This window comes from Diadema antillarum, unplaced genomic scaffold, assembly GCF_040938485.1.
Source record: "Diadema antillarum isolate AM-2024a unplaced genomic scaffold, OU_Dant_1.0 seq00001558_RagTag, whole genome shotgun sequence".
Lineage (NCBI taxonomy): Eukaryota > Metazoa > Echinodermata > Echinoidea > Diadematoida > Diadematidae > Diadema > Diadema antillarum.
This window is the reverse complement of record NW_027272284.1, coordinates 206,492-234,393: the sequence shown is the minus strand read 5'-3', so window position 1 is coordinate 234,393 and position 27,902 is coordinate 206,492. Positions and strand designations below refer to the sequence as shown.

Sequence of the window (27,902 nt, the reverse complement as noted above, 5' to 3'; positions counted from 1 at the left end):
TTAACTAACTGAGCTTTTCCTTTATCTGGTAGCTCTATACCAAAAAAAAAAAAATGATTGATCGATCGATTGATCGATCGATTGCTTGATTGATTGATTGATTGATTGATTGATTGATTGATTGATTGATTGGTGCCTTTTCTTGGGTAAGGAAGGAGGCATAGTATTAATTGCTGTCTGCCACAAATCTGTACGCAATGTCAACTTTTTTTTTTAACGCTGCTGGTGGCCTGTAATCTTCGTTTTTAGGCATGCTGAACTAATGCAGAGAAAAACCACGTGCTCAGTCAAACCAGGGAGGCAGAGGGAATCTCTTTCCATCTCCCTAATAGAAAAAAAATACCTCCCTGATAGAAAAAAAAAGAGATAAACCAGAAACACCGATCCATGGAGTGAACTTAACCAGTCATCAGTAGTGCACTGTACGTTCTCACCGTCAAAGCCAATCTAATTAATTGCTGTCTGGTTTGACTATTATTCTCATTATACCATCTTTTTTTCTGACTTCTTCAGCTGAAGGGTAATCAAGAGGGGTGCTTATCAACTGATGATGATTTTAATTAGTAACGAGTAGTAAAGTAGTGTACCAGCATACCATGAACAAATAACAGGTTAACATACCCTAAACGGCTGCCGCAGTAAGCGAGACCTTCCAAACCATGCATTTTCATAAAAATGTAGTAATGCAATATACACCACCCTACATCCGACAGTAAAGACAATTTCCCATATTAACTGATGCAGTAGGTATACTTATTCAAACATAATTGATATTTATCATGAAACAATTCAATAATGTCTCGAGGTTCCGTTTTCCCCCACGAAGAAACAAATTTCATGCCGAGAGTTTGTTAGGGTCGATGCCAGTCGCTTCGCAGCTGACATCCCAGAGTTGTTTGGAGAGCGTCATGTCCTTGGCCAACTTAGACTCCTTGGCCAGCTGACAGTTTGCGAAATATCCACCGCTATGTTGTGTGACCGATTCGTCAATCGCACAGTAGATTGTTGTTTGGGCTCCGTCCTTCTCACTCAGTACGAAACAACCTGCCAGCAATACGACAAATATCAGAGATAATTGCACATATCAGCACAACGAGAGCAAATGCGAATGCAGTGCACTCTAAAAAAGCAAAGATAAATCCACATTCTAATTGCAGTCACACCTCAACCCTTTAGTTAAATTAGATTTAACACTCAAAATGTTGAGCTGCCATTTCAGAAATGGTAAATCAAACATTTTGAGTGTTGATGTAAAGTGTTTAACATTTACACACAAAAAAAATTTAGGGGTGACAATATCAATTTACGATTTCATTTTTTTTTCTAGAGTGTGGAAACACAACGGAGTAAAGAAAAACCCACTGCGAAATTTTACAGTCAGCACATCCATCACTTATTTCATCTAGGAAAGTAAGAGATTAACAGGGCACAAGTAATCCTTTAGTGTCCTGGTATGGAAGTTATCTGTAGTATCATTTATCGTTAATTAGATCTGAATGCGTCTTGTAATACATTTACCGGTGATGTCGTTGAGCGACATATATGGCTATAATCTCTTTTGTGATGATAATTTTCTCTTTTTATGACTCTGAAGTAGAAGCATGATAATTCATCACTTTAAGAATGACAGTAGATGGGAAATACTGATCAAACCTTCAAATAAAACAATTTTAAAACCCATGTGAGATCAGGAGTTCGGGAAATCAAATTTAAACGAAGAATTCAAATTTCCCCTCGAAGCGTCATGAAAACAAAACAGAAACGTACGTTGATGAGACTTCTTTATGCTCTCCGCGATTTTATGATGTACATGTATATACACACAAACACACACACACACACACACAACCGCACATGAACCATCTACATACAAGCTTTGATATTGCTAATATCTACAATGTATATATTGTCTGGTTGTAATGGGATATTGTACAGAAAATTGCTAGGACACATATAGAAAAACTTCACCAAATTTGCAATTTATCAGAGGGAAGGATATATCTCTTTCATATGTGTTTTGGAGCTGAATGAGTTCCCCCCCCCCCCCATGAAAATAAGGTTTGCAATTTAAAACTCACCACATTATCGGCAAAATGAAAATTTTCTTTCCCACCGAATTGATGCTTTTCTGTACGATATTCGTATAGATGAATCCTGGATGCAGCGAGTAAGCTGTCACGTTGGTGCCCGCTAGATGGCGTGCTAACTCTATCGCAAAATGCAAATTGGCTAATTTGCTTTTGGCATAACGCTGGAAAACATTGAGGCCTGGTACAGGATAACAGGACAGAAAGAATTATTCATTAGAAGGAGTGGACAGATTGCGTTGAGAATGTTTCATGAAAGAGACAAGAATGTAATATGTCGTGTTGTTGTTCATTGTGATTCGTCATAATGCAATAATGTCCCAATACAATGTATCGCGAGGATAGAAATGATCATTTTGCCTGCAGTGACGTCACGTCAGGAAACGTAATTACATAATTTAACTGGCCACCGACTGGACTAGAATAATGACGTGCATTTATGTAACTATTATTTTCTGTAATATATCATCTCTTGGCTAAAATAATAAAACTCTCGCTGGGATGCGAATTATTGTTATGATTTATTACAGAGATGAAATGACATCATAATGTATAATTTATTACAGAGATGAAATGACATCATAATCTATAATTTATGGGCTAACCGAAACCGAATAAACGGGTATTACAACAGTGGCGGATCCAGAGGGGGTGCACCGGGCGCGCCCCCCCTTTTTTTTTTTTTGGGGGGGGGGGGGGTAAAATAAAAGAAGCGGAAAAAAGGGGCACGCCCTATTTAAATTTGTTGAGGCGCCTCCCTTTTACGGAATTCCTGGATCCGCCCCTGCTGCAACACATTTCGAATGTAACCACCACCATATAGATTATAAAATGCCACCCATGGCACCATTATCAACACAACCCGTAACAGCGTAAGAGCAAATTTGTGGACATAAAATCAAGCATATACGGCCCTGATCAAGACATGAGATGTATAGCAAAAGTGAAAGTGCACAACAAATCCATATTCAGTACTAGTATTTGCCACATATGAATGGACTTGATTTCACTCGTTCTTGATAATAACTATGAACACAAAGATTGGCTACAGAACAGGTTTCAGCAAAGGATGTCTATATATGCGTCTGTTTGACAGTTTTTGTGTTAGTATAAAAAGCGCTGTGAAACAACTACTGAGTATTGCAACATTTTTTTATTGCAGCAGGCCGATGCAGCTGCCATTACTTTGAAAAGTGTACAAAGTAAAAAAAAAAACCAAAACAAAACAAAACACGTTGCTGCGTATACCTTCAGATGCCTTATTGTTGTAGTCTACGATCGCTGGGTCAGAAATGAATGAGTAAGCGACTGACGAGACGTTGATGATCCGACTGGGGGCGCTCTTCTTTAGAAGGTCCATCAGTGTCATGGTGAGAACGAAGTGACCCACGTGGTTGGTTGCCATGACAATATCAAAGCCTTCTGGCGACACGCTGCATTCTTGTACCTCATTATAGATTCCTGTGTGGGTTCATTATTGAATGTTAAATTTTTCACCTACATTTATAGGTCTTTTACCCTTTTAAAGTTGCGTATAATGGATCGATGCCCTTATTTGAATTTGATATAGTCGTTCGAAGAATTCGAGTAAAAAATTCCTTAAATGTTCCTTAAGATGATAAGTTATGTATAAGTTTTCCCGGTCAATTTCATGCTTTTGTCATTCAAGTTCCTATTCTGAGCATTCGATTTCACGCATTCCATGCCCGCAGCACTGAATCAGCAATCAAATTCAAAATCCGGTCTTTCGAAGTCATTATCCGAGCATTCAAATTCACTGTCGGAGCATTCAAGTTCACTATCGGAACATTCAAATTCACTATCGGAGCACTCAAATTTAAGAGAGGAGCACGCATTTCATCAAAGAGCATTCAAATTCATGTCAAGCTGGCGACGGAATTTCGTCGGTCATTCAAATTCGTGAATAGGCAACCATGTTCCAAATAACTGCATTCAATTTAAAAGAAGTCCTGAATATAGTTAGTTTGGGGCCGTGTATGCATGTGTTTTTCATTTGGCTTTGAATATATTGGGATTTATGATGATTATTTCTTTTGCCATATAGAGGTCCACCTGTTCATAGAAAATTTTGAACTCGCGCTTAGCGGAAAAGAATATACTGGCCTGACTTGGCGGATACCGGCGCTATACAAGACTTCATCATCATCATCATCACATGTCCCTCGGATTGGACATAAAATGGAGGTCCCATGGGTGAGAGAGTCACAACTCATGCACGTAAAAGATCCCACTTCATGTATTCATCGCAAAGAGCAGGGTGTTTAAGGCTTACGTCCAACTGGACCCCATATGGAATACCAGCTATTGCAGCTGAATATGGGTTACCCAGCCATCTTCTTTGATGGAAAATGAAACAAACAAACAAACATTAGGCACTGTATAGGCCTACAGACGAGCATAATACGGAGGGTTGGTTGACACCTTCGAGGAAAAAAAACCCCAACAATTTCGACTATATTGAAACTGACACATGAACATTTTATACGTCTTGTTTATTGTGTATTGCTGTCTTATTGGTTTACTTTTGCGGGACTATGTGAGATCATTTTGTGTCAGTTTGTCTTTAAAGGACAAGTTCACCTTCATAGACATGTAGGTTGAGTGAATGCAGCAATATTAGTGGAACACATCAGTGAGAGTTTGAGGAAAATCGGACAATCCGTTCAAAAGTTATGCATTTTTGAAGTTTCTGCTCAGTCACGGCTGGATGAGAAGACTACTATAGCTTGTGATGTCATATGAGTACAACTATATAAAGAAAGTATAAAGAAACTTCAAGATATTCTCACTTTTCTCACATAATAAAAGAACAATCGACTTCTCTCTTTCAGAAGTCAGGGGGAATAATATTACCCCTAACATAAGTCAGTAACAAGTCGAAGAAATGTGCACTTAATTCAAAACGTCATGTTTTGTGAAATTCTCTTTTTATTTCCCTTATATCGTTGTACGCATGTGACATCATACACTGTAGTAGTCTTCTCCTTCAGCAGTAATTGCACAGATATTTTAAAAATTCATAACTTTCGAACGGATGGTGGGATTTTCCCCAAACTTTCACTGATGTGTTCTACTAACATTGTTGCCTTCACTCAATCCACATGTATATGAAGGTGAACTTGTCCTTTAAATTGATGAATAGTCATGATGTGGTTGGTGTTGGGGCGTTGTCAGCATGCAGTATCATCAAATAAGACCCCGTTTACAGTGCGAGGCTCGGCCCAGCCACGCTTCAATGTAGACGCGCAAAAGGCCAAATGCGAGGCCAAAATTGCCCTCGCATTTGGCCTCGCTCTGGCGCCCGTTGCATAAAACTCCAACCGGATTTTTTTCCGGTTGAAATCACAAAATTCCGGTTGGAAGCTCCCAACCAGAGTTTTTATGCAACGGATTTTACATTCTTAGATTAGCAACCTTAAAAAATTCAGATTGGGCAAATCCCAACCTGAATTTTTTAAGGTTGCTAAAAAAGTTTTATGCAACGGGACCCTGGAGGTGGTCTCGCGAGGCTCGGCCGCGGCCGAGCCCGGCCTTTTCTCAGTGTAAACGTAAACTGGGCCAAATGCGCGGCCAATTTTAGTCTGGCTTCCAAACCCTCTGCCTGTACTATTTCGCTGTTCAGGATATTAACCCCCTCAACGTCGAAAACTAGTATAGTTTAAGGTGGTTTTGTCCTGCAAAGGAATTTTTTTTTTTTTGCCCGAACGGCGATTTCGTCGCCACGGAATTCATTTGGCAAAGGGTCTGAAAACCAGACAATACCAAATTGCGTTTGTTTACAAGCTGAGCGCCACTACGACAAAATATTGAAAGGTTTGAATCAAAAGCGCGGCCGAGCCCGGCAGTGTAAACGGGGTCTTTTATGATTAAATTGTCGTTGTGTTGTTTGGATGCACTGCTGATTGGACATTACAATTTGAAATTTATTGAGATTAAAAACAAAGAATACATGAACAGAGCACAATGTAGAACCTGTATTACACTATATGCAAGCCTTCATTGGTTGTGTTGGCCTTTTTTCCTTTCTTAAAAAGTCTACTCGTTCATGTCGTTAAATTGATTGCACGAAGTAGGAACTTGATCGCCTAAAAATGAAATTGAACGCTCCAAACAAGTTCATTGGGACTATCACATGACTATCGCATGAATTTGAATGCACGAGCAGGAAAGTCGCAGCTCGCATTTTGAAATTGAATGCCAATCGTGAATTTGATTTCACGAAAACGAAATAGAACGCCCATAAATGAAATTGTTCGCTCGGATTCTGAATTTGAATGCCCGAATATTTTCGTGTACGTGCGCTGTGTGAATATGAATGGACATTAATAAATTTGAATGACAAAAGTATGAAATTGACCGTGAAAACCTATATTATCACAACGTTCACTGGAAAAGCTCATTTAAGAAATGAAGTCCAGTTTCTTTTAAGGACCGATTAACAACGGAAATTGGGCATTGAAGTACTGTTAGTCAAAGACATAATTATTTGACGTATTCATTCGAGACACATGTTTCGTCAAACATGTTAAAATGGCAAGCTAAGATTTCATCAGTGTTTATCACCTGCATTGTTGATGAGGATATCGAGTCGATCCTCCTCCTTCAAGATCTGATCAGCGAAAGCTCGAACCGACTTGAGGTCAGACGTGTCCACCTGTTTGAAGACCACGTTGTCGCTTCCTGATCTCTGGCGGACCTCTGCCAGAGCTGCTTGGGCTTTGGTCGGGTTGCGACAAGCCATGATAACCCGCGCCCCTCGGCTGGCTAGGTCCACGGCCGTCTCGCGTCCGATGCCAGCATTGGCGCCTGGAAGAAAAAGGCACTGACTGACTGAAGGATAACGGTACATAATATTGAATACCATGATTGCCTGATCGTTGGCAACAGCATCCATCAAAAATATTACGCTTCGATAAGGTGGCTGGATATTACAAACGTTATTACATAATGATAAAGCTTAATTCGGACGTTAGTGCTGCACATTTACGTGTTTACAGATGAATGCCTGGAAAACATGTTGACATTAGAGACGGTAGATGCACAATTACAGCAGAAGGGTGAGCTACTAAGTAGTTCCCTTAAAATGACAAACGATGAGAGGAGGAGGAGGTGGAATCTAAAGAAGGATTAATCAACATCATCATGCTGAGAAAGGTCAGACTGTTCTGACAAGTGCCCAGAATGAACAATGACAAGCTGTTTCAGATTACCCTCGCGACTCTCCATCCAATTCAAATCATTCCCAATTCTAATCATGTTAAAGGGGTGGTATAGTCTTAGTTGAGGTAATGATTCAGCCTTTGACTTTTTGCGAGATACTTGAAAATCGCTTTATTAAATATCACAAGGCATACAGTTCTAAGAGGAACTCAAAGTTTATTTGATGGAGTTGGTTTTGAAATTGAAGATATTCGAAAACAAAAAAGGGATCCTGATAAAAAGCTGGTCCCCCTTTGTGGGTCCCACCTTTATAGGAACATTTTGTTTTGGATATCTGAACCCTTTCAAAACCAATTTTCATAAAAAACAACTTAGAATTCCTTTAAGAATTGTTCGCTCGTTCCATATCTCATAAGAGGTTTCTCATTATCTCAACAAAACACACACAAAAAAAACCCGTTGGAAACCTGAAGCCAATTTATAACTGTGTTTTCCCTATTAAGGCCAAAGCTCTTGTTGCGGGTATGGTACATACGTCTATCAATCAGCTATAAAGAAACCACCGGCCCTCCTGAGACCATGAAAAAGTACTTTTGTGCCTTTTATGGTATAGTACATTAATGTCTTGCATTTGATTCTTCATACGCCTCTAAAAATGGCTATTTTGAGGCTATTGGGAAAACATTAGTCAGGTGTGAAAACATTCATCAGGTGTACATACACACGTGACTATGTTTATAGGGTTAAGTTGACTTTATTTGACCATAAAATCACATATCATATACAGCAAAGAAAATTAATGTCAAAGGGTCACATAAGAAGCAAAATGATACTTATGATTGGGGCCCTCGTTACAATTAAACAAATACAATGTAACAATGAATAACGGATAAAATCATACAGACATGCAAGCAAAGCTCCCTCTCTCACACAAACACCTTCATACAGATAGAATAAAAGTGGAAAATACAAAGAAATAAGGTAGGGTAATATAGTTCTCGATGAAATAAGGTAAAGAGTAAAAGAGCATACCTATGTAGATAATTCCTAAATAAAAGAAAAAAAAAACTCTAACATCCTTTTAAATTTATTAAGAGCAGTTCTACTTTTGATATTATCATCCAAAGGATTCCATAAACGGGCTCCAACAAATTTTGTTATCTCATTTGTGTAAACCAACTCTTTGTATGATGATATGCACAAACACATTGTTCAGATAAACCAGATAGTTAAGCTGATTTAGTGACCCAGTATACTTTCAAACGAAGATCGAGAAAAGATCCGCAATACTCACTTGTTTCTCTTCACTCAGCATTCGAGACCAAAATTACAACGAATACTAATTACTAATGATAGTAATACTGATAACGGCAATAATGATAATAATGGTAATGATGATGATGATAATAATAATAATAATAATAATAATGATAACAATAACAATAATAGTAATGATAATTACTATTATTGTTATCATTATAATTATAATTATTATTATTACTACTACTACTACTACTACTATTATAATTATTATTACAATGTTTTATTCATCCAGGGTAGCCTCTTCAGTGTTGCCACCACTCTACCATGCAGAGGGCTGTGGCGTTAAATTACCTCAGCGTTGCCATAAGGTGCCCATTTATACACCTGGGTCGAGAGGGACATTGCTGGTAAAAACATCAAATCTCGGCTCAATGCCTCTAAACTTGAATGCGATTATACAACCATGAAAGGCTGTTTAGAAAACAAAATAGGAGGAAAAAATTTCAATGCCTGCTATGGCGGCAAGCTTCAAGACGACGCCGACGTCCTCATGAACTACTGTACCGTAACCTGTCATTATAGTCAAGACGCAGGGACCCGGACAAAGTGACTTCGTTCAACCCACCCCGCAGAAAAGGTTTGACTGCATGGGGTGGTCGGCTTGACCCTCTGGAACACCCCTAGGTAGTATGTGATTCCAAATTGTGGTATCAATAAAATTTTACAGGCCATTTTAGTTGCGACAAGACCTTATTCTTCAAGAAAGAGTCTGCGCACGCTAAGACTACTACACGTACCACTAGCACTGCTTCAGGCGCCAATGCCAGCGGTGCGTATAGTAGTCTTAGCGCATACAGACTTTTTAGGCGACAAACAAGGGTTTTTGCCTGCAAACTAACTTTTCACGCCAAGCTGGGGTCGGTGTAGTGTAGTTTCTGACGTTTTTATTTCGTCTTTATTTTTCCGAGTTAAAGCAAGCCGAGTGAGAGCGCTTACCCAGAGATTGCGACGCCAGAATCGTTTTTTGTCGCAATCACTGGGTGTGTGCCCTCACTCGGCTTAGCGCAATACAGCGGGCTTCTGCACAAGACACAAGCTGCAACTCAGAGAAATAAAGACGAAATAAAAACGGCTAGAAATTAAGACTAGGGTCGTTATTGTCGCTATTGGGGCACTGAAAATGACAAACTTATCACAGTTTTTGCATTTATTTCGTGAAGAATTCATCAAAACTGCATAAAACTATAAATGCACACGTTGCTAGAGATGTCAGCAATACAGTGGGATTCATTGTAAGTTATAATAATATTGTGCATGCTTACCATTAACATACCGGATGCCTACAGGTGATTGGTAACCCCCCAAAATATCTGGAATTTAGACAGGTTTGTTTCTTTTGCCTTGCGTGCACATCACCCACTGTAGATCGGATCTTAACGTACCTACCTCAACACTGTAATATTAGCCTGGATAAAAGGGGAAAGACGCCCAAGAGTTTTCCCTCATTCTCTCCTAAGCATTAATTCATTACTTCACGTTTTGATACAAATAAACATATCATGATCTTTCATTTTATTCTTATTTTTTTTTTTTTTTTACAAAAGCTAACGAACACAAAAGTATGGGCGCGCTCGACGGGGAACGGACGTGTTTTTGAGAGCTCCTGATTTACACCCCAGTTTTCCACGAAATCTCGGATTATATTCAACTGTTTGTTAATATCTGAAGAGAAATTTGTCACTGTAATGATTACTTTTTTTCATGGAACGTAAGTTGAGCAATAAAATGGAATTTTAAGTCTTCCTTGGGTTGAGCTGCTTGCCACCCCCCGACCACACTGTCACTGGGAGATCCAACATGGCGGCCTGCGTTAGTCGTCGGTAGCGGTACAACGTGAGTAGAACCCAGACCGGGTTATAAGCAGAATGGGTTCACGTAGAGACACCATTGTGCGTTCAGACATCCTCCTTCATACCCTAGTCCTTATTGTTTGTTTTTATGTAGCATGTTGTAGTTGTGGGTTTGAGAAAAACACTGCTCTGTCTAACACCTGCATGTCAGTCGTGAATGGTCATGTACTACAAGGCCATGCCCGTGGGAATAGATCTACATTCAGCATCATGCAGTTCCACCAGTGTGCTAGAGTGTCAACAGCATGGAAAATAACCCACTCACACCAAAGTAAACTGAGATCTGTAGTCCTACTACTGATACTGAGCGGAGACATCCGATCAAATCCTGGTCCTAGAGTGAAAAATGTTTTTCCGTGTGGAGTCTGTGAACGACCGGTAACATGGTCACAAATTGCAGTATGCTGCTCAAATTGCTCAATCTGGCACCACAAGTCGTGTGAGAGCATTGTTTCGCAAGACATGTCTCACCTAGAGAAGTCAGAAGTTGTATGGCACTGCCACAAGTGTAATAGCGCTAACATCGACAGCTTCACCTTCCATAGCTATGAATTGGAAGAGTCAAACATCTATTTCCCACTCACCAACCTCAAGGATTCGCTGGACACATTAAGCTCCAATGAGCCCTTTAGCCCCACCTTTGCCAGTAGCCCACGTAAACAACGTAACTTTAGAAAGAGAAGCCAGCGAACATCTACACCAAGTCCGACTAGTGGTGTGACTGCCCCAAGCCGGGAGACCACGGCCCGTCGGAGTACCCCTTCAGAGTCATTACCTGACAGCGAAAGACCAAGTACTACCTCTGGCTCTAGTCTGGAAGGAGAAAACAGCAGAACCTTCCTGAGAAACACTGGTAACCTTAGACTCCTGACTGTGAACTGCTGCAGCCTGAGAGGAAAGACGGCAGAGTTTAAGGCGGCGCTCCAGTATGTTAAACCCGATATAATCTGTGGCACAGAATCCTGGCTCCAAGGAATCAAACCTGGCCTGGACCCAGGAAAAGATGCCATCAAGAATAGCGAGGTGTTCCCATCTTCATACCAAATCTACAGAAATGATAGAGATGGCTGTGGAGGCGGTGTTTTCATAGGAGTACAAAAGGAAGTTATGTGCAGTGAACTCCCAAACGCAGTCACGGAATGTGAGATCAATTGGACAAAGATCCAACTGCCGAGATCAGCTGAGGCATATTTTGGAGTCTTCTATATGCCTCACCGCAGTCTCCTAGATGTCAAGCGACTTGACGAGTCCCTCAAGAAATTTCAAGGGAAAGAAAACAAAACCATTGTGATTGCAGGTGACTTCAACTGTCCTGATATAGACTGGCAAGCTCTCACCCTGCGTCACAATGCTCAAGACAGAGAAGTCCAACAAGCTTTAATCGACCTTTCATTGGAATACGGACTGGTCCAGATTCACAACCAAGCTACGAGATATGATAACATCCTAGATATCGTGCTCACTAACAACCCAACACAAGTGAAATCGTCGTACAGCATCCCAGGTATAAGCGACCATGCCATGATGGTCACGGACTTCGACATGAAACCAGCCATTGCAAAGATACCACGGAGAAAGATCTACAAGTACTCTCAAGCTGACGGGAAGAGGTGAAAAAGGACGTAGCCAACATATCTGAGATGGTCATTGAAAGAAAGAGGCAAGGGACAAACGTCCAAGACCTATGGACTATGCTGCGAGACTCCCTGTTAGACATCATAGAACAAAGGATCCCCTCCAAGTCGAGCAGCAGCAGACAGTCACTTCCCTGGTTTAACCACAAGCTGAAAAGAATGGTGAAGAGGAAGGCACGACTGTACAGGAGAGCCAAGAAGACTAACTCATGGGCCGACTACAAGGCCTTTCAACGCCAGTGTAGACAAGAGTTCCGTCGAGCTGAGAGGGACCATCTCACCTCCACCATCGTCGATGAACTGGAAATCAACAAGAACTCCAAACCCTTCTGGAGCTACATCAAGGCAAAGAGGAAAGACAGGAATGGAGTTCCTCCCCTCATGCTGGAAGGAAACCTTGTGAAGGACAGCAGGACCAAAGCAACCACCCTCCTGCAGCAGTTTACATCTGTGTTCACAAGGGACCAGACCAATCGTATGCCCAGCATTGAAAAAAGCTACAAATATTGCTCCCTCCCTCCCCTGCAGATCACAGCTGATGGAGTTCTCAAGCTATTACAGAACATCAACATCCATAAAGCTTGTGGACCGGATAACATCCCTAACATTATCCTGAAGCAGTGTGCCACCGAACTTGCGCCAGCTTTGAGTGAGATATTCCAGCTCTCCCTGGACACTGGGGTACTACCTACTGACTGGTTGCAGGCCAACGTGACACCAGTTTTCAAGACCGGGGATGTCCACCAGTCGGCAAACTACCGTCCCATCTCTAAAACATCAGTCACATGTAAACTCCTGGAACATATCTAATGCAAACACCTCCTTGATTATTTAGAAGAAAACAACATCCTAACTAACCTGAATCACGGTTTTAGATCTGGATACTCCACCGAAACCCAGTTGATCACTGCCCTCCATGACCTGTTGCATGCAAACGACCAAAGGAAGCAATCAGACATCATAGTGCTGGACCTTTCGAAGGCTTTCGATAAGGTCCCCCACGAAAATCTCCGACATAAACTTACATCCATTGGAATCACTGGCCCCACCCACTCATGGCTTAGAAATTTCTTAACAAAACGCTGTATGAGAGTCGTCATAGACGGAGAGAGCTCCCACGATGCACATGTTGATTCAGGTGTACCCCAGGGAACAGTACTCGGGCCCTTATTGTTCCTTTGCTACATCAACGACCTACCAGACACAGTGAGGTCGCAAATAAGGCTGTTCGCAGACGACTGTCTCCTTTACCGTCAGATCAGGAACCAGGAAGACCACCTCATCCTTCAAAACGACCTGACAGCCCTGGTCTCTTGGGCACATAAATGGGGTATGTGCTTCAATGCAGAGAAGTGCTATACTATGAGTGTCTGCAGTAAATCATCCTACTTCTATCAACTCAACAGCCATATCCTGCAGCACGTTCACGACATCCGTTACCTAGGAGTCACTATCTCTGACGACCTGAAGTGGGAGAAGCATGTCGCAAAGACCACGCAAAAGGCAAATTGGGTTCTATCCCTCCTTCGGAGAAACCTCTACTTCCGCCCTGTCAACGTTAAGCGAACTGCCTATACTTCACTCGTTAGATCACTCCTTGAGTACGGTGCCACTGCCTGGGACCCATATCTACAAAAGGACATAAACAGACTTGAAAGTGTCCAACGAAGAGCTGTCCGATTCATAACAGGGGATTACGTGTCCAGAGATGACGGCTTTATCACAAACAAGCTGGCTGAACTTTGTCTCCCAAGCCTGAAGGAAAGAAGAAGGAATCTCAAGCTCACCCTCTTCTTCAAAGTGGTCGGGGGGCTGGTGCCAGCTCTCCCAATTCAAACCTTTGCTCAACCTAAACAACTTAGACGACGTATCCGTGTTAAGCAATTTACAAACTGCGATACTGTAAATATCTTAGACAGACAAGTGACAAATAACAGTAAGTGTTTTAATCAAATAAGAGCACAAACAGAACAATTCAGAAACTCATTCTTCCCGTCTACTGTCATCGAGTGGAACCACCTGAGTGACGCCACTATTAACTCGCCATCAATCGCCTCATTCAAAAAGGCCATTGATAGAACTTTCTAATCACCCCTGCGCCCTCTCTCGTCCGATGCGTTATGCCCAGTAGGGCCCTGCATCGTAAACATCCAGATCCAGATCCAGATCCAGTATGCTTAATTCTTTGATGGATAATCCAGCGCATGTGTATATTCCTTCTTTAGAAAGGAATTTATCTGCATTCTTGAATAAACTTCCTTTACGAACATGAACAGTTATTGCTTTCCTCTACTCTTTTCCAGGATTGTTTTGAATAACACCATCACTCTGTAAATACTCAAAAGAGCTAACATTAGAATATGATTGGCTTTGCTCTGTATTCACCTATATTTTGAAGGGAAATTTGTGTCCATACATTACTAGAAACTACATTTGCCTATATACTTTGAAGTCAAATTTGTATTGAAAGTACGACGGATGCAACTTTTTCATGCATTTTACTATTCGAAAATGATATCTTTCTTTCAATGGCCGTTTATTATGCCTTTGTTTACAAATTTTTCTGTAACTTGAGAATGCTTCAATAATATTCTTCACATAATTGGTACGCAATGCAGAAGGAAGGACATGCTTATTGAGCTTTTTGAAATTATGGGCTGTAGTTTTTGAGTTATTGACAGCTGAACCCTGATTGGATAATACTGGTTGCCTTGGCAACAGAAGAAAACTTTTTTTTTTAAACAATAATTAATAAAAAAGTTTTTTTTTTAATTGCATCTATAAAAAAAATCAAAGTTTGCAGCAGTAGGAGACATTTGGGGGATACCAATCACCTGTAGGCATCCGGTTACCATGGTAACCATGCACAATATCATAACTTACAATGAATCCCACTGTATTGCTGACATCTTTAGCAACGTGTACATATAGGCTATAGTTTTATGCAGTTTTGATGAATTCTTCATGAAATAAATGCAAAAACTGTGATAAGTTTGTCATTTTCAGTGCCCCAATAGCGACAAGCGTCACCGACCACAGTCTTAATTTCTAGTCGTTTTTATTTCGCCTTTATTTCTCTGAGTTGCAGCTTGTGTATTGTGCGGAAGCCCGCAGTATTGCGCTAAGCCGAGTGAGGGCACATACCCAGTGATTGCGATTCTGGCGTCGCAATCACTGGGTATGCGCTCTCACTCGGCTTGCTTCAACTCGGAGAAATAAAGACGAAATAAAAACGTCTAGAAACTACACTACACCGACCCCAGCTTGGGGTGAAAAGTTAGTTTGCAGGCAAAACCCTTGTTTGTCGAAGAAAAAGTATGTGTGCGCTAAGACTACTAGACGCAGCACTGGCACTGGTGCCTGTAGCAGTGCTAGTGGTACGTGTAATAGTCTTAGCGTGCGCAGACTCTCTTACGTTTGTTCCAACAAACAATGATGAAAAGTGGCCAGTAAAATTCTATTGACACCACAATTTGGAACCACATACTACCTGGGGATGTTCATGGAGGTCCCATCTACCACCCTGTCTGGTCAAACCTTTTCTGCGGGAAGGGTTGAACGAACTCCTTAATTAAGCCTCTTACAGGAATTAGCGCCTCGACTTTTATCGATAGTTCGTGCTTTGCAGACAGACAGAATAGGCCTGACGTAACGGGATTATTCAAACGTTCTTTTTAAGGAAAGACCCGACGGGATCTGCGTATATCCCATCACCCAAGACACCCTGTTTGAGTGACGTGTGGGGATCGTATGTGACAATGTGTAGAACCTATACAGAAATAAACTTCTTTCTAACCTTTCCACCGGTTTCTATGTGTAAGTCACCGGGGATGTGACTTTATAGCGTTTCGCAAAGACAAAAGCGAGGACACTCTGGAAAGTAGCTCAACACCAATCTATCTCCGAATTCTCTCTGTACTTCTGTCTCTATGCCTAATTGCAGTCTCTATTATGACGATGAAATGGACTACAATGAAAATATTCATCTACTTTTGAAAGTACATAATTATGTCGACTTCTTTGTCTAGAAATACATGGACAGCTATAACAGATACCCTTTTAGACTAGGACTTTAAATAATCACTGTATCCATTATAAAAATTTCCTGTTCTCATTCAATTTTCTCCTCTGTGTTTGACCTTTCTGCCCGCTTACATTTAATGTTGATTAAAAATGTGTCTATATATTTCATTTGCAGATAAGAACACCTCTTCCAATCCTATAATACCTCTCTCGAAATAGAAAAATCTCACCAGACAGAAACACAAGTTGAAAATCTATACTCTGTTTCTCTCAGCTCTTGCCTAAACCAGCCCGGAAGTGACGCTGATGTACACCATAGTATTTCATTACCCTTCGTGCAGACGGTAGGCCTAATGTTAGCCCTGTTACAGAAGTTCGATATGTCTAGTTACCTGTAATGATGACAGTTTTACCATCCAGACGAGCCTTGCTCTTGACGCGCCTGATCGATCCATAGAACCAAACCCGGTATGCCCCATACGCAGCGACGAGAAATCCAGAGACACGAACCGATAACGGAGCGACTAAAAACCAGTTCGTGCCTTGATGAACCAACTCTGAGCAGTAGGAAAGTGTGTCTCTGACAAGATCCATTATGAGATGCAATCCAATTATCAACCAGGTTTAATGCTGATATTGTGCTCTGCGTTCCCCTGTTTTGTGTGTGTTGCAAGCTAGATAGAGTGATGTGACGCAATAACGTTAGACACCTTCCTTGACTATACTGCCTCTTGTGTTGCAGCAAAAACCATTTCTCCATTCCAAGGAGGGCTATCAGAATCACTGCACTTCTATTCAACTCGGAAAGTCTTATCCACTGTGATCGTGACTGATCAACCATTCACTTAAAAGGTATTATTTACCATTTGTAGATGAAAAAAAAAAGCCAGCTTTAGTCCTTCAAAATAGTTCTTAAATGTGAGTTACAGATATAGAAACAACCAATACACAAATTTTAATCAAGATAATAAATGTTAGATATTATTAAATATGTAACAGATAGAAAAGTAGTTATAATAAAGTTGTTTCTGGAATAGCTCGTCAACAGTTATGGTTTAATAAGAAAAACATTGATGTATCCTTATATTATAGGTTTAATAGCGAAGTTTGAATATGGTAGGATGTTTTGTGATACAACTGACCTACACATATGGATCTAACGTGATAACTCGAACTTTTTAAAACACTGCTCCCCATGGTAAACTGTGCCTTTAAAAATAAGACATCAGAAACGCATTCTATGGCCCATGTTTTCCAGGTTTGTAATATACTTCAGGTATGATATTTTATTTATTTTATGTTGATTCTAACAACTTTAGTCTCTATAGAGAATTTGGCATACCACTGATCGAATAATTCAGATTTTTTTTCAGGCTGAGGAACGGGAACAATGATAATACATTCACTTTAGGAACTGGACACAGCTATATAATAAAAAAGAACTATGTGATACTGGTCTGGGACTGCACTTGTTCATGGAAACAATGTGGTAGTTCCTCTATACCTTCCTCGACCATTGCAATGAACACAGTTTCTGACACCAAACTGACGACACACACCCACACACACACAAACACACACACACAAACACACACACACACACACACAATCACAAGATTATACTCGGCTACATGTCTGGATCTGGATCTGGATGTTTACGATGCAGGGCCCTACTGGGCATAACGCATCGGATGAGAGGGCGCAGGGGTGATTAGAAAATTCTATCAATGGCCTTTTTGAATGAGGCGATTAATGGCGAATTAATAGTGGCGTCACTCAGGTGGTTCCACTCGATGACAGTAGACGGGAAGAATGAGTTTCTGAATTGTTCTGTTTGTGCTCTTATTTGATTAAAAGCACTTACTGTTATTTTTTTGTCACTTGTCTGTCTAAGATATTTACAGTATCGCAGTTTGTGAATTGCTTAACACGGATACGTCGTCTAAGTTTTTTAGGTTGAGCAAAGGTTTGAATTGGGAGAGCTGGCACCAGCCCCCCGACCACTTTGAAGAAGAGGGTGAGCTTGAGATTCCTTCTTCTTTCCTTCAGGCTTGGGAGACGAAGTTCAGCCAGCTTGTTTGTGATAAAGCCGTCATCTCTGGACACGTAATCCCCTGTTATGAATCGGACAGCTCTTCGTTGGACACTTTCAAGTCTGTTTATGTCCTTTTGTAGATATGGGTCCCAGGCAGTGGCACCGTACTCAAGGAGTGATCTAACGAGTGAAGTATAGGCAGTTCGCTTAAAGGACAAGTTCACCTTCATAAACATAAGGATTGAGAAAATGCAACAATATTAGTAGAACACATCAGTGAAAGTTTGAGGAAAATTGGACAATCGATGCAAAAGTTATGAATTTTTTTAATTTTTGTGTTGGAACCGCTGGATGAGGAGACTACTACAGCTTGTGAGTCATATGCGTACAACAGTATAAAGAAAATGTAAAAGAAAATTCAACATATTTTCACTTTTTTCGCATAATAAAAGAGCACTTGACTTGCCTCTTTCTAAAGGTAGGGGGAATAATATTACCCATAACATTTGTCGGTAAGGAGTCAGGGGAATGTGTACGTTTTTCAAAAGATGGAATTTTGTGAAATTCTCTTTATATTTTCCTTATATTGTTGTACGCATGTGACATCTAAGTTATTCATACACTGCAGTAGTCTTCTCATCCAGCGGGTACTGCACAATAACTTCAAAAATTCATAACTTTTGAACGGATTGTCTGATTTTCCTCAAACTTTCAATGATATGTTCTACTAATATTGCTTCATTCTCTCAATCCTTATGTTTATGAAGGTGAACTTGTCCTTTAACGTTGACAGGGCAGAAGTAGAGGTTTCTCCGAAGGAGGGATAGAACCCAATTCGCCTTTTGCGTGGTCTTTGCGACATGCTTCTCCCACTTCAGGTCGTCAGAGATAGTGACTCCTAGGTAACGGATGTCGTGAACGTGCTGCAGGATATGGCTGTTGAGTTGATAGAAGTAGGATGATTTACTGCAGACACTCATAGTATAGCACTTCTCTGAAGAACTGAATGTGACTACAGTATGGGATATCGGATCCAATTAATTATGTGATGGGATGTAATTTTACACAAGTATAATTTTATGAATATAATATTATATATATATATATATATATGTACATATATATATATATATATATATATAGAAAGCTTGACAAATAAAAGGGAGACTAAGATCGAGAGCAACGTCCCGCCTCAGTCCAATTTCTTTCAATATTATTATTATGCAGCCAACAATGCGGCACCGCGCACGTTCGGGACCCAGGGAACTATCTCTCACATTATATATATATATATATGTATCATATATATATTGGATAATGTATGTTATATATATATATATATATATATATATATATATATATATGTACATATAATCACATTTCCACTTTTTCCAGAGAAGTGAGATTTAAGTAAGTTGTTAAATTTGTCGCGCAAGCATCGCTCTCCTACGGAAGACAGTTTACTGAATGCTTGGTTTATCATCCCCTGCTCATACCCTTCGAGTTCCCAGCAACCATCATTCATGGGGCAACAGATCTTTCACCCAGTCTGGCTCTTCTCTCTTTTAACTCATTGCCTTTGAAACTGAGAATGGAGACCTCATTACCTCTTTTCAAGAAAAGACTCAAAACCTTTTCGCGCCAGTAACTACATGAATGTGTTTTCTTTCAATCGTAGTTCTTTCCAAATAAAGCAATGTAAATTAGAGTTCTCATATTTATGCGCTGGGGTGTCACTGTGTAATAAAAACGAATTATTCATTTATATACTACTAGTATATCTATAGGGCTTGCGTAAAACAAACCTTCAGTTTTAGATGTTTCTAAACTAATCATCGTTTGTTTGTTTGTTTGTTTTTTTTTCAAAGCGCAGTCTTTTCCGCCGTGGTGGAAAAGTATGGAGCAGTCCACCAGGTGATGGCAAACAAAGTGCTTCTTTGGTTGCATTCAATAATTACATAATTATCGTGTTTCAGTTATGAGTGACGCATTAAAATATCAATTTTCTGACATTTTGAGGTCGTTGACCTCTGGAGGTCATCAGAGGTCAAAGATAGAAACCTGTCAGGGCTCTGTGGAATATAAAGACAATATCACTGTGACAAAAATTAAGTTTTAGTACATCATTACTGTGTTTTATCATTAACCAATGATGCAAAATATCAATTTTCTGACATTTTGAGGTCATTGACGTCTGGAGGTCATCAGAGGTCAAAGGTAGAAACCTGTCAGGGCTCTGCGGAACATAAAGACAATTTCACTGTGACAAAAATTAAGTTTTAGTACATCATTACTGTGTTTATCATTAACCAATGACGCAAAATATCAATTTTCTTAGATTTTGAGGTCATTGACCTCTAGAGGTCATCAGAGGTCAATTCAGACTTACCTCCCGATCTTAACATTAATCTTATAGCATGTACTAACAATGGTGAAAGTTTCATGCTTTAGTCAAATTTTGCTCAATTCTTCGGCTTATCTGCTCTACTATATTGGGGAAGTTAAGTCGGAGAAGAGTTCGTAAATACAGCGTTTGAAGAACACACTTGGTGTTTGTTTGTTTGTGTGGTTTTTTTTTTTTTTGGTTTTTTTTTTTTTGGGGGGGGGAGGGGGAAGCAATAGCACAATAGCCAGGTGTGAAGGATGGGAGGATTTAATAACTTTATTAATTTGTGACTTTCATTTTGATGAAGGGTTTCTTTTTTTTTCTTTTCCTTTTTCTTCTTTTGTGTCTGAAACAAGCTTATCACGGTGCTTATACATTTTTTTCTGCTCTTGCATACACGTATGTGATGTACAAACTTGCATATCTTTGTCATACCATGGACCTAGGTCCATTATCATACTGTATGTATAATGATTGTATTTGTGGAAAATTTGTGGAAAATAAAAATTGATTGATTGATTGATTGATTGATGCCTTTCCTTGGGTAAGGAAGGAGGTAAAGTATGAATATTGATATCAGCCACAAATCTGAATGCAATGTAACTTCTTCTTTTTACGCTGCTGGTGGCTTGGAGGGATTACCTAATCATCAGCATTTCTGTCATTCATGTAGTCTTCGTTTTTAGGCATGCAACTAATGCTAAGAAAACCACGTGCTCTATTGTACCAGGGAGGTACATAGAATCTCTTTCCATCTCCCTGATAGACATAAAACAAACAAACAAACCAACAGAAACACCGATTCATGGAGTGAACTCAACCAGTCATCAATAGTGCACTGATGATTTTAATTAGTAACGAGTAGTAAGTAGCGTACCAGCATACCATGAACAAATAACAGGTTAACATACCCTCAACGGCTGCCGCAGTAGACGAGACCTTCCAAACCATGCATTTTCATAAAAATGTAGCAATGCAATATACACCACCCTACATCCGACAGTAAAGACAGTTTCCCATATCAACTGATGCAGTAGATATACTTATTCAAACATAATTAATATTTATCATGAAACAATTCAATGTCTCGAGGTTCCGTTTTCCCCCACGAAGAAACAAATTTCATGCCGAGAGTTTGTTAGGGTCGATGCCAGTCGCTTCGCAGCTGACATCCCAGAGTTGTTTGGAGAGCGTCATGTCCTTGGCCAACTTAGACTCCTTGCCCAGCTGACAGTTTGCGAAATATCCACCGCTATGTTGTGTGACCGATTCGTCAATGGCACAGTAGATTGTTGTTTGGGCTCCGTCCTTCTCACTCAGTAGAAACAACCTGCCAGCAATACGACAAATATCAGAGATATATCAACACAATGAGACCAAATGCGAATGCAGTGCACTCTAAAAATGCAAAGATAAATCAACATTCTAATTGCAGTCACACCTCAACCCTTTAGTTAAATTAGATTTAACACTCAAAATGTTGAGCTGCCATTTCAGAAATGGTAAATCAAACATTTTGAGTGTTGATGTGAAGTGTTTAACATTCACACACAAAAAAATTTAGGGGTGACAATATCAATTTACGATTTCATTTTTTTTTCTAGAGTGTGGAAACACAACGGAGTAAAGAAAAACCCACTGCGAAAATTTACAATCAGCACATCCATCACTTATTTCATTTAAGAAAAGTAAGAGATTAACTGGGCACAAGTAATCCTTCAGTGTCCTGATATGGAAGTCTATTTCTGCAGTATCATTTATCGTTAAGTAGATCATGCGTCTTGTAATATATTTGTAGTCGTTAAGCGACATATATAGCTAATGTATTTTGTGATGATAACTTTCTCTTTTTGTGACTCCGAAGTAGAAGCATGATAATTCATCACTTTAAGAATGACAGTAGATGGGAAATACTGATCAAACCTTCAAATTAAACTATTTTAAAACCCATGTGAGATCAGGAGTTCGGGAAAACAAATTTACTGGAAGAATTCACTTTCCCTCGAAACATCATGACAACATATATACATATATATATATAAATATATATATATATATATATATATATATATATATATATATATATACACAACCGCACATGAACCATCTACACACAAGCTTTGATATTGCTAATATCGATATTGTCTGGTTTTAATGGGATATTGTATAGAAAATTGCCAGGACACATACATAGAAACTTCACAAATTTGCAGTTGATCAGAGATAGCGATATATCTCTTTCATATGTATGTTGTTGATTTAAAGAAAGAAAGAAGAGAGAGAGAGAGAGAGAGAGAGAGAGAAATGGGGGTCCTATACAAATAATTGCCCCAGACAGCATTTAACATAAACAAACATCATAAATCTTAGATATAAATCTTTCATATGTATCTAAGAGCTGAAACGGTTAGTCCCCTCCCCCATGAAAATAAGGTTTTTCAATGTAAAACTCACCAAATTATCGGCAAAATGAAAATTTTCAACTTTCCCACCGAATTGATGCTTGTCTGTACGACATTCGTATAAATGGTTCCTGGATGCAGCGAGTAAGCTGTCACGTTGCTGCCCGCTAGATGGCGTGCTAACTCTTTCGCAAAATGCAAGTTGGCTAATTTGCTTTTGGTATAACGCTGGAAACCATTGAGGCCTGGTGCAGAATAACAGGACAAAAAGAATTATTCATAAGAGGGAGTGGACAGATTGCATTCGAAGGTTTCATGAAAGAGACAAGACTGTAATATTTCATGTTGTTCGTTGTCATGGTTGTGATTGGTCATAATACAATAATGTCCTAATACTGCGAGGATAATTTTGCCTGCAGTGACGTCACATCAGGAAACGTGATTACAAAATTAACTAATTGGCCGCCGACTGGGCTAGAATAATGACGTGCATTTATGTAATTATCATTTTCTGTAATATATCATCTCTTGGCTAAAATTTAACTCTCGCTGGGATATCACTGGTTATTACAGAGATGAAATTACATCATAATGTATAATTCAGGGGCTAACCGAAATTGAATAAACGGGTATTGCAAATCTGGCGGATCCAGAGGGGGTGCACCGGACGCGCGCCCCCTTTTTATTTATTTATTTATTTTTTTAATTCCTGGATTCACCCCTGTTACAACACATTTCGAATGTAACCACCATAGAAACGTCACTCATGGCACCATTATCAACACAACTCGTAACGGCGTAAGAGCAAATTTGACGACATAAAATCAAATACATGTCTATACTGTCCTGATTAAGACAATAGATGTATAGTAAACGTGAAAGTGCACAAGAAATCCCTATTTCACAAATAAATGGACTTGATTTCACTCGTTCTCGATAACAATTATGAAAACAAAGATTAATCGTGCTGATTGGCTACAAAAGAGGTTTCAGGAAACGATGTCAATGCGTCTGTTTGTCTGATAGTTTTTATGTTACTATATAAATAGCTGTGAAACAACGTTTGTAACATTTTTTATTGCGGCAGGCCGATGCAGCTGCCATTACTTTGAAAAGTGTACAAAGTTAGAAAATAAACACGTTGCTTCGTATACCTTCAGATGCCTTATTGCTGTAGTCTATGATTGCTGGGTCAGAAATGAATGAGTGAGCGACTGACGAGACGTTGATGATCCGACTGGGGGCGCTCTTCTTTAGAAGGTCCATCAGTGTCATGGTGAGAACGAAGTGACCCACGTGGTTGGTTGCCATGACAATATCAAAGCCTTCTGGCGACACGCTGCAGTCTTGTACCTTATAGATTCCTGTTATGGTTCATTATTGAGTGTTCAATTTTTTTTAACTTGCGTATAATGGAATGCGTATTATGTTTTATGTGTGAGAAAAAAAAATGTATTTACAAGTTCTGTTGGAGATGAAAAAAATGAATGAATGAATGAATGAATGGAAAAAAATAAAATTTCCTTAAGTGTTCCTTAAGATGACAAGTTATGTATCACAATATTCATTGGAAAAGCTTCTCATCTAAGAAAGGAAGTAAAAGTCCAGTTTCTTTTAAGCACCGATGAACAACGGAAATTGGGCATTGAAGTACTGTAGGTCAATCAAAGACATGATTATTTGACGTATTCATTCGAGACACATACGTCAAACATGTTAAAATGGCAAGCTAAGATTTCATCAGTGTTCATCACCTGCATTGTTGATGAGGATATCGAGTCGATCCTCCTCCTTCAAGATCTGATCAGCGAAAGCTCGAACCGACTTGAGGTCAGACGTGTCCACCTGTTTGAAGACCACGTTGTTGCTTCCTGATCTCTGGCGGACCTCTGCCAGAGCTGCTTGGGCTTTGGTCGGGTTGCGACAAGCCATGATAACCCGCGCCCCTCGGCTGGCTAGGTCCACGGCTGTCTCGCGTCCGATGCCAGCATTGGCGCCTGGAAGAAAAAGGCACTGACTGACTGAAGGATAACGGTACATAATATTGAATACCATGATTGCCTGATCGTTGGCAACAGCATCCATCAAAAATATTACGCTTCGATAAGGTGGCTGGATATTACAAACGTTGTTACATAATGATAAAGCTTAATTCGGACGTTAGTGCTGCATATTTACGTGTTTACAGATGAATGCCTGGAGAACATGTTGACATTAGAGACGGTAGATGCACAATTACAGCAGAAGGGTGAGCTAGTTCCCTTAAAATGACAAACGATGAGAGGAGGAGGTGGAATCTAAAGTAGGATTAATCAACATCATCATACTGAGAAAGGTCAGACTGTTCTGACAAGTGCCCAGAATGAACAATGACAAGCTGTTTCAGATTACCCTCGATCGCGACTCTCCACCCAATTCAAATCATCCCCAATTCTAATCATGTTAAAGGGTGATGGTATAGTCTTAGTTGAGGTAATGATTCAGCCTTTGACTTTTTGCGAGATACTTGAAAATCGCTTTATTAAATATCACAAGGCATACAGTTCTAAGAGGAACTCAAAGTTTATTTGATGGAATTGGTTTTGAAATTGAAGATATTCGAAAACAAAAAAGGGATCCTGATAAAAGGCTGGTCCCCCTTTGTTTTGTGGGTCCCACCTTTATAGGAACATTTTATTTTGGATATCTGAACCCTTTCAAAACCAATTTTCATCAAAAACAACTTAGAATTCCTCTAAGAATTGTTCGCTCGTTCCATATCTCATAAAAGGTTTCTCATTATCTCAACAAAACACAATAAAAAACCGTTGGAAACCTGAAGCCAATTTAAAACTGTGTTTCCCTATTGAGGCCAAAGCTCTTGTTGCGGGTATGGTACATAGGTCTATCAATCAGCTGTAAAGAAACCACCGGCCCTCCTGAGACCATGAAAAAGTACTTTTGTGCCTTTTATGGTATAGTACATTAATGTCTTGCATTTGATTCTTCATACGCCTCTAAAAATGGCTATTTTGAGGCTATTGGGAAAACATTAGTCAGGTGTGAAAACATTCATCAGGTGTACATACACACGTGACTATGTTTATTGGGTTAAGTTGACTTTATTTGACCATAAAATCACATATTATATACAGCAAAGAAAAATACTGTGAAAGGGCCACATAAGAAGCAAAATGATACTTCTGATTGGGGCCCTCGTTACAATTAAACAAATACAATGTAACAATGAATAACGGATAAAATCATACAGACATGCAAGCAAAGCTCCCTCTCTCACACAAACACCTTCATACAGATAGAATAAAAGTGGAAAATATAAAGAATTAAGGTAGGGTAATATAGTTCTCGATGAAATAAGGTAGAGAGTAAAAGAGCATACCTATGTAGATAATTCCTAAATAAAAGAAAAAAAACCTCTAACATCCTTTTAAATTTATTAAGAGCAGTTCTACTTTTGATATTATCATCCAAAGGATTCCATAAACGGACTCCAACAAATTTTGTTATCTCATTTGTGTAAACCAACTCTTTGTATGATGATATGCACAAACACATTGTTCAGATAAACCAGATAGTTAAGCTGATTTAGTGACCCAGTATACTTTCAAACGAAGATCGCGAAAAGATCCCAAATGCCCACTTGTTTCTCTTCACTCAGCATTCGAGACCAAAATTACAACGAATACTAATTACTAATGATAGTAATACTGATAACGGCAATAATGATAATAATGGTAATGATGATGATAATGATAATAATAATAGTAATAATAATAATGATAAGACATTGCTGGTAAAAACATCAAATCTCGGCTCAATGCCTCTAAACTTGAATGCGATTATACAACCATGAAAGGCTGTGAGAAAACAAATAGGGGGAGAAAGTCTCAATGCCTGCTATGGCGGCAAGCCTCAAGACGACGTCCTCTAGTAAAACTACTGTACTGTAAGCTGTCATTATCGATAATTCGTGCTTTCCAGACAGACAGAATAGGCCTGACGTAACGGGATTATTCAAACGTTCTTCAAGGAAAGACCCGACGGGATCTGTGTATATCCCATCACCCAGGACTTGTGTGATGTGTGGTGATCGTATGTGACAATGTGAAAAACCTATACAGAAATAAATTCCTCTCGTTTCTTCCAACCAATTTCTACGGGTAGTTCACCGGGGATGTGGTTTTATAGCGTTTCGCGAAGATAAAATCGAGGACACTCTGGAAAGTAGCTCAACACCAATCTATCTCAGAATTCTCTCTGTGCTTCTGTCTCTGTGCCTAATTGCAGTCTCTATTATGACGATGAAATGGACTACAATGAAAATATTCATCTACCTTTGAAAGTACATAATTATGTCGACTTCTTTGTCTAGAAATACATGGACAGCTATTAACAGATACCCTTTTAGACTAGGACTTTAAATAATCACTGTATCCATTATAAAATTTCCTGTTCTCATTCAATTTTCTCCTCTGTGTTTGACCTTTCTGCCCGCTTACATTTAATGTTGATTAAAAATGTGTCTATATAGTTTATTTGCAGATAAGAACACCTTAATCGTCTGCACCTCTTCCAATCCTATAATACCTCTCTCGAAATAGAAAAATCTCACCAGACAGAAACACAAGTTGAAAATCTATACTCTGTTTCTCCCAACTCTTGCCTAAACCAGCCCGGAAGTGACGCCGATGTACACCATGGTATTTCATTACCCTTCGTGCAGACGGTAGGCCTAATGTTAGCCCTGTTACAGAAGTTCGATATGTCTAGTTACCTGTAATGATGACAGTTTTACCATCCAGCCGAGCCTTGCTCTTGACGCGCCTGGTCGATCCATAGAACCAAACCCGGTATGCCCCGTACGCAGCAACGAGAAATCCAGAGACACGAACCGATAACGGAGCGACTAAAAACCAGTTCGTGCCTTGATGAACCAACTCTGAGCAGTAGGAAAGTGTGTCTCTGACAAGATCCATTATGA

General features: G+C 39.6%; 1 protein-coding gene and 1 pseudogene across 1 annotated transcript; both read right to left on the bottom strand.

Annotated features, from left to right (window-relative positions):
* Positions 1 to 835: 835 nt before the first annotated feature.
* LOC139710719 (retinol dehydrogenase 12-like) lies at positions 836 to 16,692 on the bottom strand (annotated as a pseudogene).
* A 4,949-nt stretch (positions 16,693 to 21,641) lies between these two features.
* LOC139710718 (retinol dehydrogenase 11-like) lies at positions 21,642 to 27,897 on the bottom strand (the record flags this gene model as incomplete). Its single annotated transcript, XM_071622637.1, has 5 exons — positions 21,642 to 21,849; positions 22,974 to 23,166; positions 24,076 to 24,285; positions 24,676 to 24,918; positions 27,696 to 27,897. Coding segments are annotated over 5 exons (1,056 nt in total), but the record flags the coding sequence as incomplete, so codon positions are not given.
* Between the last annotated feature and the right edge of the window lie 5 nt (positions 27,898 to 27,902).